Raw genomic sequence first — 12,570 nt, 5'->3', positions numbered from 1 at the left:
TTTGCACATGTGCGACATGCTATGAATGTTTCAGACAGAGACTAAGACAATTTACCCATCTTTGTCTATTTCACAAAAGCGAAAATTTTGTTGTCTTCCATGTTGATTTTTCACGACTCAATTTTCGGTTTTTCCTAGAAAGTCAAGACCTGTTTATATGATCGTGGGTACAACCGTGTTCAAGTAATCACGATCTAGTTGTCATTTGAAAGCCACCACCCAGAGGTTAGAAAACCAATATTCCCTACTAAATAAAATAAAACCCTATTTAGTTATATTCCAAAGTATCCAAAGCTAACGAAGTAATGATATATAGTTCACTACCGTTGTACATAGAAATTATTAAAATGAATAATGTCGATGTCTATCTAGACTCGTCTTGTTATCGAAATATCAATTATCTGTGCCTGGAAACGATGATTCTTAGTACGTGTATAAAAAATGTGAAGCAATAATAATAGAAAATGTCTTGTTACATATGTATGTAAACATTACGCAATAAGCGGTTTCCAGGGGAAACGAATCTGACGGGACACCGCGAAAATTGTAAATCGAATCGTGATCGTAACTTCTCTTCTCAGAACGGTGATTCCAGTTTTGTTCCAAGTGTAATTGAGTCCCGTGTGCGAACCCAGTGACCGTGTCTTATCACGGCTGGAGATTTTACCCGTGAAATGTCAAAATGGCGTCTTCACAGGACGCTTGGTATCTGTCGTTGTTAGGACTAGCAGAAAACTTTCGAACCTCGAGTCCACCGAATATCAAGTCATGCATACAGTGTTTACAAGCGGTCTTCAATTTTAAACCACCTCCAAGAGTCGAAGCACGCACACATCTTCAACTTGGTAACATCCTTCTTACGCATACCAAAAACATCGATTTGGCGCGGTCTCATTTAGAACAAGCGGTAAGTTGAACTATTATTTGTACTTTAATTAATTACGTACAACTTTTTCTTCTAATATTGTATTTTATTTTTATCGTGCACTACGTGGAAATTTCGATACATCTGTTTATCCTGATTCTAACCTTTCTTTTTATTTTGGTACAGTCGGTAATACATGTATAAGATTATGAGTGATTAAAAATCAATTGATGTGTTAATCTGTATCTGTGTGTACTTAAGTGATGGTTTAATTTTTGGATAATTGATAATTTAATATTTGGATAATTGATATTTGTTAATTGATGTGTAATATTGACATTATGTTTTAGTGGCGATTGAGCCAGAATATAAACACTTTTGATGACGTTAAGTTTGAAGCAGCAAGTGTGGTTGCAGAACTGTATGAGCAACAGCACCAATCAAATCTAAGTAAACCTATATTACGGAAGGCTATAGAACTTTCTCAACACAATGTGTATTGGCATTGCAGACTTATTTTCCAACTTGCAGTAAGTTAGAGACTGTTTTAATTAATGTCAATAATGAAGCAGTTGTTTAATGATATTTTTGTGCAATTTAGCAAATACATGCATCAGAAAAAGATTTTGTCGCAGCTAGTAGTCTACTTGCAGTGGGTGTTGATTATTCTCATATCAGCAATGCAAGTTATACGAGAGTTCTATTCTTATTGAGCCGATGTATGCTCTTATTAATAGACAAAAAGTTTACTGAGGTTCATCCGCTTTTAAATTCAGCTGGACACCATGTTGAAAATTGGCAGGGTAGTCCACATCAAAAAGAGTATTTAAAAGTATATTTTTTAGTACTTCAAGTTTGTCATTATTTAATGGCAGGACAAGTAAGCAATGAATAATATTTTGTATTTAATAAATGTATGGTAACTATTTATTTATATTTAAACTTTTCTCGACAGGTTAAAAGTGTGAAACCTTGTTTAAAGCAATTGCAACAAAGTATACAAACTATAATGTCTCCCAACTGGCCACCGGATGAAATAGTTACGGGTTCTAATATCGGAGATATGTTTATATGGATGCCAAAGGACCATTTATATGTTTTGGTGTATTTAGTAACAGTTATGCATTCAATGCAAGCTGGTTACATGGATAAAGCTCAGAAATACACAGATAAAGCATTGACTCAAATTGAAAAGCTCAAAAGTAAATGCAACGACTTATCATTTTAATAATGTTATTATGACTTCCTAGTTAAATTAACATTCATATTGTATTTTGCAGTTGTTGACAACAAACCTATACTTTCTGTTTTTCAATTAATGTTGTTGGAGCATATAGTAATGTGCAGACTAGTAATGGGAAATAAAAGTGTAGCTCTTGCAGAAATTTCTCAAGCTTGTCAGCTTTGTAGAAGGCAGCCAAGGTTACTTCAAGGTCATAAGCCACAATTGCATGCTTTATTGGGACTATATGCAATGTCTATGAATTGTATGGAAGCTGCAGAAGCACAATTTACTGCTGCTTTAAGAGTAGGATAATAAACAAATTAAATATTATTAAATGTGACTTTTTAGTAGTATTGTGAAAAATAATCTCTTTTACAGACATCACAAGAAAGGGAATTGTGGACTTTCGCGAATTTGAACTTGGCAATAGTATATCTTAGGACAAAGAGGGATGCTGATTTAGGTGCTTTATTAGAACGAATAAATCCCGAGTCTTTACCATCTCATTCACACTCTTTAAGGGCAGCAGCATATTATGTTCAAGGTCTCCAAGCGTTTTTTGGAGCGAGATACAACGAAGCAAAGTACGAATCGATTATTATACTTAATATCTTTCAAAAAGCCATCAAATGTACCTAAGCATATAAATATATTTATAGGAGATACCTCCGGGAAACTCTAAAAATGGCTAATTCTGAAGATTTAAACAGACTCACGTCGTGTAGTCTTGTACTTCTTGGACACATATTTCTTTCTTTAGGAAATAGTAGAGAGTCCATGAACATGGTTACTCCTGCGATGCAGTTAGCTTCTAAAATACCTGATGTTCATGTACAATTATGGGCTACCGCCATACTTAAAGGTATATAGAAATTTGGATGTATTTAAACAACAGAAGGTTCATCTCTAAATGACTCATCTTTGTCGATAGATTTGTATAGAATTTGTGGAGATCCGAATCGCGAAAGCGAAGCATATCAAATGCATTGCACGTTTTCGCAAACACTCTTGAAAGATCACTTTCAAAGTACGCAAATGGGCGAACATAATCTTATACAGTGGACTGATGGGCCTGTGCCTGCTTTGCCGAGTAATCCACCACCTTCAACGTCACAAGCAATTCTTTAATAATATCCAAAAACTCGATAGTTTGTATGTTCGAAATGTGTAAACTATTTGATGGAGCACAGAAAGGTGTTAGGTTTGTACAATTTGGTTATCGAATTATATAGTGAACAATAGAATCAGAGGTAATGATAAAAGCACGAGGCTCTCTTAAACGAGAGAATGAAGTAGGTTGAATTACAAACAGACTAATTAATTGCGATTAAATCGAAGAGAGCAAAAATTTAATTGTTCAATGTGGGTATTAAATAATATCTACAAAAACTCATTGTTTATTATCTAAATATTTTCGGGTAACTAAAAATCACACAGAATTTCATTTGCAGAGTTTCATAAAGATTATATATATACTATAAGTTTGTACAAACAATTTATTGTAGTCGTTTTCTATGTCACAGAGATACACAAAAAAAGTGAAAATATGTAGAAAATATTGATATATTTTATTATTTTGTAAATTGTAAATTATCTCGCGACTTTTTTCCTCATAAGTGTAAATCTGCAAAGAAGAAGAGAGAAAAGTGGCAGTACTATCGCTCCAAGTATCAAAATAATTAAATGCATTTTTCAATGTAATTATTATACCATTGCACAAATACTATTTTAAAATTAACAAAAAGTTTAATTTATGCTATAAAAGTGATAGATTTTGATACGAATGTTAAGAAATATTTGTTGTTGGTGCTAAATTAAAGGGCACATTAAAATGCGTTAATAATTTAAGTCTTGGAAAATCTTATTTGCCACACGGAGAACAATATTTCCGGCCAAATCAATTTTTCTTTATATGATAGTTGCTCTCTGTAAGTAATTTATCTAAATTTGACATCCTAAGAATAACCTAACGTTATTATTTTGTAACTTACATCGGTTTTATTCACACATTTTTTTAAATTTATAATTCATACAACTTTTTAGGTTTACATAGCACGTTGGCAAGTATATTTTGAATTAAATTTTAAATCGAGACTGATAAAATTATCATAATAAAAGAACTAGATAAATATGGATCAGAGATACGATACGTGGGTGCATATTTCAGAGACTATGAATTTGTACATCTATGAAGATAAATTTAAATAAAATTGAAACATTTCACGAAAATAAAGAATTGGATTGGTAAAAATGAAGAAAATAAGAATAAAATATTGATAATATTTCCAACGTACTATGCTCTTCAATGACCAAAGTAGGTTTTTAAAATTCGGGCTGTGGACACAACAGAAATAATTGTATGTTCATAAATGTGTACCCTTACATATAGGGAAATATGTTGATAGGTACAATAGGTTGCAAAATGTTCTTTGAGAAACAAAAGAAGTATCGTACCTATCGTATGCGTGGTGCGTATCAGTTGATGTGTTTTTATTCAACAATGTATGTATATAATGTATAATTAAAATAAACACAATCGTAAGTAGTATTAGATAGAGCAATATATGAGAAAGGAAAAAAAAAAATAAAGGGGCCTTACTATGTGGTAAGCTAAGTGGCAAAGATGTTCCGCCTAACTTTGCATTGTTTTTAAATTAAGATATTGTACATATTTTAAATAGCAAAGATAATAAAGAGTAAAACAGAGAAAAAAATATAACAAGACTACATACCTGTAAAAAAAGTACTTTATCGTTTTTGTGTATTTATGTAATCAATATGGAAATTATATTATTTGAATTAATACTGTCATCTTTGAGTTCTTTATTTATAATATTTATATGTATTTTTGGTGGCTGTACATGATGATAAAAAATCCATAAAAATAAACAAATCTTAGAAGAAGACATGGTTGTGTAATAAATTAGTCATTTTAAAACAGTGAGTTGTTAATTTTTAATTACTACTTAAAATAATTTATAGTTTCATTTCTTACTTTTATCATATTTTATATTATAATACCAACATGTATATATAATCTACTACAATCATTATGTACATTTACATTATTTTCTGTACCATATCTGTACAGTTTTCATACGTTTCACCTTCTTCTGCAATTGAAGGACGCCATACATTAAAGCTTCTGCTGTTGGGGGACATCCTGAAATGTGTTTAAATATATATATATATATAACAATTTTCTACTAAGATAAAAGATTAAGCCTAAGATATAACATTAAGCTTTTTATGAATGTTACATCAAATATTACCTGGCACGTATATGTCCACAGGCAAAATCCTGTCACATCCTCTGACAACAGAATAACTATAATGATAATAACCACCACCATTGGCACAGCTTCCCATTGAAATGACCCATCGGGGTTCGGGCATTTGATCATACACTCTTCTCAATGCAGGTGCCATTTTATTTGTGAGAGTACCAGCAACAATAATAACATCAGCTTGTCTCGGAGAGGCTCTAAATACAACTCCATATCTGTCCATATCGTATCTTGGAGCTGCAATATGCATCATTTCGACTGCGCAACAGGCTAGACCAAATGTAAGAGGCCATAGTGATCCTTTGCGACCCCAATTTATAAGATCATCTAATCGTGCTACTGCATATTCAGCGATATTGTTGGTATCTTGAAAAGGACTATAGGGCTTCCTTTTTACTTTTTGTGGCAAGGAAGGTCCACTTTCTTGCACGACTGCATCTGTGGCCATATGTTTGGCTTGATTGACTAAAGCTCCAGGACATCCTGATAAAGCAATATTATTGCGTATCAGGGATGCTAAGCCCTGATTAAAAGAGGCTGAAAAGAAAATATTTATTTATATTAATTTCTTTAATATGTGATTTAATTTATACTATATTTACATTTATGAATGTTTATCTGTTACATAAGTCACAATTTTTGTAAAAGATAAATTTTTTATTATTGTTGAAGATTTTTGTTGATGTGTGAGGTTATGAAATGTGTTACAATAGAATTTGAAAATGCCACCTATACCTCAATGTAAGAAAATAAAGCTACTTTAGTTGAAATTGCTACATCTTATGCAATACAAACTATTAGAGAGAAAGAGCCATAAAATTAAACGTAAATATATATGAAACATATTAGTATATTTAGAGTAGAATTTCTTCCAAATGATGAAATGTTACAATGTTACAATATGCGTTTATCGTTAGTTTACTTAATTACTGAAAACAATCGAAGATATTTTGAAAATTTAGAATTGTCGTAAACTTACGCGATAACATAATACAGCGCAACATTTTACACCCCACAATCTACAATACCCACCCGTCACACAGTTGTCTGCTACACTGCGATTCTGCGCTGTAAATGCATCTCAAAGCGTTATATGTATGGTACCATGGTATGTATTTACTATAGAAATAAGAAATGTATAAATATATAACGGTAATATAAATTGAGCTGCTAAACCTAATATAGTTGATTAAGTGGCAATAGATATATTTGCCTAATTAATCTCAAAAGATATATTCAGTTTTCTTAATTTATAGGTTGTGTTCGTAAAACAATGTATTTTCTAATAAAGTTATGACATGCGGAAACAAGCATCAGGCATTGAAAGATGTAGATTTATTAAAGAAAGGTCGAATATTGTAAGAACTACGATTTTTAATATTTTTAACCGCTTGTAGTTCATAGCAATGTTAATCGATCTTTTATTTAATTTTAACCGATGACATTTTCAGCATGTACATATAACTGATATAAATCTATAAAACGTATTGTTTAAATTTGCATTACAAGCTCAGGTAAAAAAGTTGCAATTTTCTCAAAAAATTTTTGAGAGTGCATGTAGTAAACTAATTCGTCTCATTTCTCAAAAAAACTTAAGTCGTTTAATTCAATCTTAAAAAAGTTATTTAAAACATAGCGATCGCATCAGTCAACCTTCGAAGTTCTTCAATTAATACAGTTAGTAAGTAAATACATGCATCAGCAGCTGTTCAACCTCTTAACAAGAGAACAGATTATTGAAGAGAATAGCTTCAAAACAACATTTTTTCAATTAAAAAGATCTTAAAATTATTAGAAGTTACTGAATATTTGAAATGTAAATAAATCAGTTGATTTAATTAGATGAACAAAGAGATCGAAGGATCTATTTTCAGCAGATTGCAATCTTACCACCAGAGGACTGAAATCTGAGCTATAATTTCACTAATAATAACTTCCCCGATAGAATCTCATTGTTGAATACAATATAATTTCGTTTTATTATACAGATAAATAACTACAGCAATTAGAGAGATATTTAACAAAATTTGCAATGTTTTAAATCATTTCACTTTCTTTTTAACATTCATATTTCTATTCAGTAAGATCTACTTTGCTAACTGAATCGTGATTTTTGAGAACTAATTCTTTGATACTTTAAAATTTTTTAAAAGGAAAATTATTATCTGTTTTACTTATACCAGATTATAATTATAGTTGTGATATATTTGTGTTAGGAAAAAGTATAAATGAACAAAACATCATTTTTTCGTAGAATGTTTTTATTGGCTCAGTTTCTGTTTTATACAAAACATCTAAGAAACACAGATGCTTCCCGCTGATATTTTTTCCTTAAACTTCGCCTTACGAAAGCGGCTAATCTATCGACTTCACGACGTTTTTCTAGTCTTGCAGTTCTCAAAGGGCACGCTAAAGTATAATGCGATACTGATTTTTTTGTTTGCTTCAACAGTGCTTGTATGTCGACGCATATACCTAATCACACCACTACCTATTTACTCAATGGTGGTCGTTAAAAAGTCGAAACGTAAGGTTGTTAAAAAGTGCCTCTTAAGTGAACGACTGCACTACTTCAGCAAACGGACGGGGACTTTAACTAGGCCATAGAACCAAATTTTTTCACTACTCGCGTTGCCTTGTAAACGTAAACAATTCCCTATATACAAAAACGGTTCCTACTATTTGTCGCTTACCAACCGAGCTAATTTCATTCATAGTAATTTTTTTACTTAAGGCTCCTGTTTTATCTCACCGATTTGTCTCGATCGAACGGTAAAACAAAATATTTCTTTACATTTTACAAGTGTATCGTGCTTCGTTGAACGAAAACTGCATTTAATTATTTTTTGTTTAACCACTTGCCTTATATCATATACAAAATCATTTTTGTAACTTACCGATTATCGAATTATAATAGACCGCGAATTTTTATGCATTTATAGGAAATTAAAAAGTCCAAAAATGCACATGATATTAAAAAATATACAAAATATTTAAAAGATAATACTTATTATAATACTGAGTGGAAAAAATAAATTTCTTTTTAGATTCTATTTGTTTAATTAGGTCTACGAACATATGAATTTTCATAAAAATCCTCAGTCTAGTAATAAATAGAAAAATATGTTTGAGCCTGAGTTCAGCTATATTGAATCACGTGGACGTTACTCTGATTAAGTCCGAAATGTTTTAAAGAAATTACGTGCGGTTAAAGTTTCATTTGTAGAAACAACATTTTCATTTCATTTAAAACAACATAGTAAATTTGAATGAGATTAGTTAAAAAATAAGCCATAAGGCAAGGAGTTAATCGTAGGCGTGTATGAACTCTGTGTGCATTTGTACGTTGTATCATATAGAGACCTCGTAGAGAACTATTTAGCGAAAATTCATTAACTCATAAACATCTAGGCAACATATAATTAACAACTTATATTTCAGCAACAACAATAGGATCATTTGTCATTTCTTTAAGTTTCGCGTCGGATATATGAATGGCTCCCGCTACCAACAGCAGCTGCCTAAATAATTTACAAATGTCGTAACAGTGTTTCTTTCTATGCATCTTAAACTCTTATGATCATTTCCAGTCGATTATTCGACGCCAGTATTTATAATATAATGTTCCTTTTTAAAATCGATAGGTAACCCATTTTAGAATGGTCAGTTTAAAACGTATCTAAACTTAATTTCAAGTAACGAACTAATTATCACGAGAATTTTATTGAAACATCCCAAAAATATAGAAAAACTTTAAATTCTAATATTTTTCCCGCGCATATGTTATGAGTTAACATATTTGCACGCATTTGTGCGCAGGTGACTTTCTTGTAACATTATCGCGCATCCTTCAAAATTGTTTTTAATTTTTTCTTTCTTTTGTCTTTTTATCTTTTTCATAGAGTTAATATAAGATTTACAAAATAGTATTTGCAAATTATAAGAACAATTTAACATAATATAAAACCATATTAAAGGGGAAAATGTATATGTTTACACATACAGTCGGCAACAAAAATAGATGGACAGATAGTGGAGATAGATATCAATGAAGTTTCGTTAAATATGGTTTGTTTACAGAAAAGTGTAAATTAATTTACTAAGTAATTTATATAGTCTAAGCATATATAATAAATAAAACTTATATACATATAATACTAGTACTAGTTCGATTAAACTTCATTGATATCTACTTCCGCTACATTTTCACTTATTTTTATCCCCGATTGTATCTTATTTTCAATTCAAAACAACCAACATAGGCAGAATATTTGTAATTATTCCTTTTATACGTTTTAAGATGATGAAATTTCAAGGAAGTCAGAAACAATTTCCATATAGTATGGCACAAATCGTTCTGAAGTTTACGATCTACAATGCCGAGGTATCGACTAATCTACTAAAAATTGTGATTTTAAAAGGATGATAATCTAGAATCTCTATAGAACTTTGTCTAAAATTTTCAATTTACTTTGTGCGCCGTTTCTTTATTCATTTTCATTAATGATTCTCTTAGAATCACGACTCCAGATGATACATAACGGTCATATCTCCTTAATGATTTCTTAAACATTTTTAGAAATTCTCATGAGCTTTTCGGTGCACATGGTTCACTTGCGCAAATGATACTCACTCGAAATCTTGTTATATTAATGAATCAAAATTTTTAAGAAAATGAGCTTTCTCTATTGGAAAACATAAATAAAGTCAATACTCGAAGCTTTGAAACCATTTGCATTAAATGCTCGCTTGAGTACATCGTAGTTCAGCGCCATCGTTGTCAACATTACAGTCCAGAATGATAAAACAGTGAGTAGCATTATCCTCCAAATTGAGCAAGTTTTCGTTCAACAATGATATTGAAAATTTCCATTGATATTAGTTCCATATTCAAGTGGTAAACAGAGAAGAGTGATTTTTGCAAAAATGTACAAAAAATAATGTACAAAAAGTATTCATTGTAGGAATAAACAAGTGTCCTTACCCCCATTTTTGTTCTTCATTTAACTTCCTGTTTCTTTTATGTGCGTTACTAGTTTTCCTTTGATATTTACATAAGAACGTAGGTCATAAATCGATTAATTCGCAGAACCCCTTTTCTCTTTTTAAATACGTTGTTGATATGGCCTCAGAGATTCTGCGAAATTCATATACAACATTCGTTCCGTAGCGAGTATCACTGGCGCAGACGAACGTTTCTACGTTAGCGTGTAAAACGAAAGTGGAAACGTCAAGCGACTAATGATTAAGTCTGCGTAATTCCATGGCTGCGATGTCGTCCACGGATATAAGCTTCTCTATGGGGATGCAAGAGAGCTCGCCACCGACGCACGATTGTGGTTGTTGCCACCTGGCTTCTTTCTCCGCCACTTTGGCTTTCAATTCAGCCTCTCTTGCTCTCCGTTCTTTCAGCTTTAAGGAGAAGATCGCCACAGACCTGGCTCTCTTCATCAGACTCTGTTTCACCCTGGTCTTCTTCGCTTCTCTGTCCTCTTTCGATGGTTTCTCCTCCTCCTGACTTGAGATTGTTTTGTTTGAGTCTGAAAGACCGCTCGAGTCCTTCTCTTTCTCGGCATAATAGGACGATTGCTGTTTGTAATCCTGCATCTCTCGCTGATGTTGCTGATACTGTTGCTTCTCTGCCTTTTCTCGTTCCCTTTCTCTCTCGGGGGAGAATCGGAACTTTTGATTTCTGTGAGCCACTGTCCATGGCGGGGCAGATCTTTAAACAGAATTATGAGTATAGTTTGATACACTAGATTTTTAATAAGATATTCTCTTTAATCTTACACTTCAGGATAAAAGATGTAAGATTACCTAAGAAGATCACTGTCCGACGAGGATGCAAGATCTTTCGAGACGATACAATCAGTGGACCTGTGAAGAGTCAACTCGTCCCCGCTTCCACTAACCGTACCAGCTCCACTGATCTCGGAATCGCTGGACTTTCTACCACCAGCTTCGAGACCTAATCTTCGAACCCAATCAACACCTCCATGAGGTCCAATTGTTAAGTGATGACTGTAGTGGTCAGTTCCACCCGATGCCTCTGACTCAGTCTGAAGCCATTCCCTTGAACGCCTTGCTACTCATAAATAAAAAGAAAATGTTTTTTACATAGTTAGAAAACATTAAAGATCTATTTAACAAAAAATTCATGTTTACTAAATTAAAAATAAGCTTACTAAACTATATATTACATTAAATATATATAATACATCCTTCTATCAAGCGTTTCTTATAAAGGGGAGGGGCGGAGAAAGAAGAAGAAACTATCGAACCTCGTTCTGCACCAGGAATAGAGCATCTAGGTGAATTGTGAATATCACGAACGCTGCCCATAGTGTTTTCAGTCAAGAATTGGGTGCTTAAGTCACTGCTGCCTGCGCTACCAGGAGTCTGGACTGCGGAAGGTGTTTCTGAGATCCTTGGCACGGATGCTGCGCTAGGTGTCGGGGGACTACTGGGTGTCTGGGTGGACGACGCTAGGGTCGGTGTATCCGGAAGACTGGAGGATGTTGCTTCTCCGGTGCGGTCGGAAAGTAGTTGTTGTTCTTCGCTCTCACCGTCTGCTGGACTCACCACGAATCTCCCTGAGTTCGAGCGAAATTAATAGATGGTAGGAGGGAGGACAAGAGATTATGGGCGTCGTGTTTACTCGATCAGTCGGCGAATAATTGTTATTAGAAATAAAAAATTATACAGTCAGCTCGAGAATTTATAAAATTTTATCTAAAAATTCCTTAGAATTCCTCGAGCTTTGGGAATATCTTAGGTTAATTCTTTAATTCCTTAAATTTACAAAGTTTCTAAAGTTCTTTGAGTTTTTTAATTGTACTTCAGATTTCTTGAGTTCTTTGAGTAGCTAAAATTTCCTAAATTCTTTGAATTCTACAATTCCCTGGAGTTCTTTGGGATTCCTTGAGCTCTGAATACCAAAGTTTCTCTAATTCCTTGAATGTACAGAAATGTACAGAATTTCTTGAGCTCTTTGAGTTGTTTCAGATCTACTCTAAGTTCCTTAAGTTTTTAGAATTCTTCAAGTTTTTTAGATTCTTCGAATCCCGTAAGTTTTCGAAATTGTTAAAAAATTTTAGAATTTTCCAACTTCTTTCATAGTTCCAGAGATTCTTAAGTTCCACGAACTTTCTTTATTCTTAGATTTTCTTCATCATCTTTTGATTGTTTCAGGT

At 32.7% G+C, this 12,570-nt stretch overlaps 3 protein-coding genes across 11 annotated transcripts in view; 1 reads left to right on the top strand and 2 right to left on the bottom strand.

Annotated features, from left to right (window-relative positions):
• The first annotated feature begins 682 nt into the window (after positions 1–682).
• LOC117211725 (MAU2 chromatid cohesion factor homolog) lies at positions 683–4,901 on the top strand. 2 transcript variants are annotated; one of them, XR_004488309.1, is made up of 9 exons: positions 683–907; positions 1,216–1,395; positions 1,467–1,745; positions 1,821–2,067; positions 2,146–2,393; positions 2,469–2,674; positions 2,750–2,952; positions 3,022–3,291; positions 4,134–4,901. XR_004488309.1 is itself a non-coding variant. In XM_033455922.1 (8 exons), exons 1-8 carry the CDS (start codon positions 683–685, stop codon positions 3,216–3,218), a joined length of 1,785 nt encoding a protein of 594 aa, XP_033311813.1. In that variant the 3' UTR covers positions 3,219–4,901. The 2 variants fall into 2 exon arrangements, 1 of the variants encoding a protein (XP_033311813.1); XM_033455922.1 differs by having other exon boundaries at positions 3,022–4,901.
• Positions 4,902–5,056: 155 nt separating this feature from the next.
• On the bottom strand, positions 5,057–6,469 carry LOC117211727 (NADH-quinone oxidoreductase subunit B 2-like). The gene is made up of 3 exons (XM_033455926.1): positions 6,357–6,469; positions 5,363–5,914; positions 5,057–5,253 (listed from the first exon to the last, which is right to left on the bottom strand). The coding sequence occupies exons 1-3, from the start codon at positions 6,379–6,381 to the stop codon at positions 5,156–5,158; spliced, it is 675 nt and encodes a 224-aa protein (XP_033311817.1). The 5' UTR covers positions 6,382–6,469; the 3' UTR covers positions 5,057–5,155.
• A 2,321-nt stretch (positions 6,470–8,790) lies between these two features.
• Positions 8,791–12,570, bottom strand: part of LOC117211719 (anoctamin-8-like) — a 28,025-nt gene continuing 24,245 nt past the window's right edge. For 3 of the 8 annotated variants that reach the window (XM_033455904.1, XM_033455908.1, XM_033455909.1), the window contains 3 exons: positions 11,659–11,970; positions 11,195–11,465; positions 8,791–11,099 (listed from right to left, as the gene is read on the bottom strand). In XM_033455904.1, coding sequence (XP_033311795.1) covers positions 10,616–11,099; positions 11,195–11,465; positions 11,659–11,970 — 1,067 coding nt within the window. In that variant the 3' untranslated portion in view covers positions 8,791–10,615. The remainder of the gene's footprint in view (positions 11,100–11,194; positions 11,466–11,658; positions 11,971–12,570) is intronic. The other 5 variants (XM_033455905.1, XM_033455906.1, XM_033455907.1 and 2 more) reach the window with 5 other exon arrangements.

The sequence above is a fragment of the Bombus bifarius genome, unplaced genomic scaffold (genome assembly GCF_011952205.1).
Source record: "Bombus bifarius isolate JDL3187 unplaced genomic scaffold, Bbif_JDL3187 scf7180000008240, whole genome shotgun sequence".
Lineage (NCBI taxonomy): Eukaryota > Metazoa > Arthropoda > Insecta > Hymenoptera > Apidae > Bombus > Bombus bifarius.
The sequence above is the reverse complement of the archived record's forward strand: the minus strand, read 5'-3'. Positions and strand labels throughout refer to the sequence as shown.

Bases quoted from the DNA above. Each gene is read 5' to 3' on its own strand.
- LOC117211727 (XM_033455926.1), bottom strand. From the start codon at position 6,381: ATGTTGCGCTGTATTATGTTATCGC. The intron at 5,915-6,356 runs GTAAGTTTACGA...TTTTCTTTTCAG, and splicing joins GCGCTGTATTATGTTATCGC to CCTCTTTTAATCAGGGCTTA. The intron at 5,254-5,362 runs GTAATATTTGAT...AACACATTTCAG, and splicing joins TGTGGACATATACGTGCCAG to GATGTCCCCCAACAGCAGAA.
- LOC117211725 (XM_033455922.1), top strand. From the start codon at position 683: ATGGCGTCTTCACAGGACGCTTGGTATCTGTCGTTGTTAGGACTAGCA. The intron at 1,396-1,466 runs GTAAGTTAGAGA...TGTGCAATTTAG, and splicing joins GACTTATTTTCCAACTTGCA to CAAATACATGCATCAGAAAA. The intron at 1,746-1,820 runs GTAAGCAATGAA...TTTTCTCGACAG, and splicing joins ATTATTTAATGGCAGGACAA to GTTAAAAGTGTGAAACCTTG.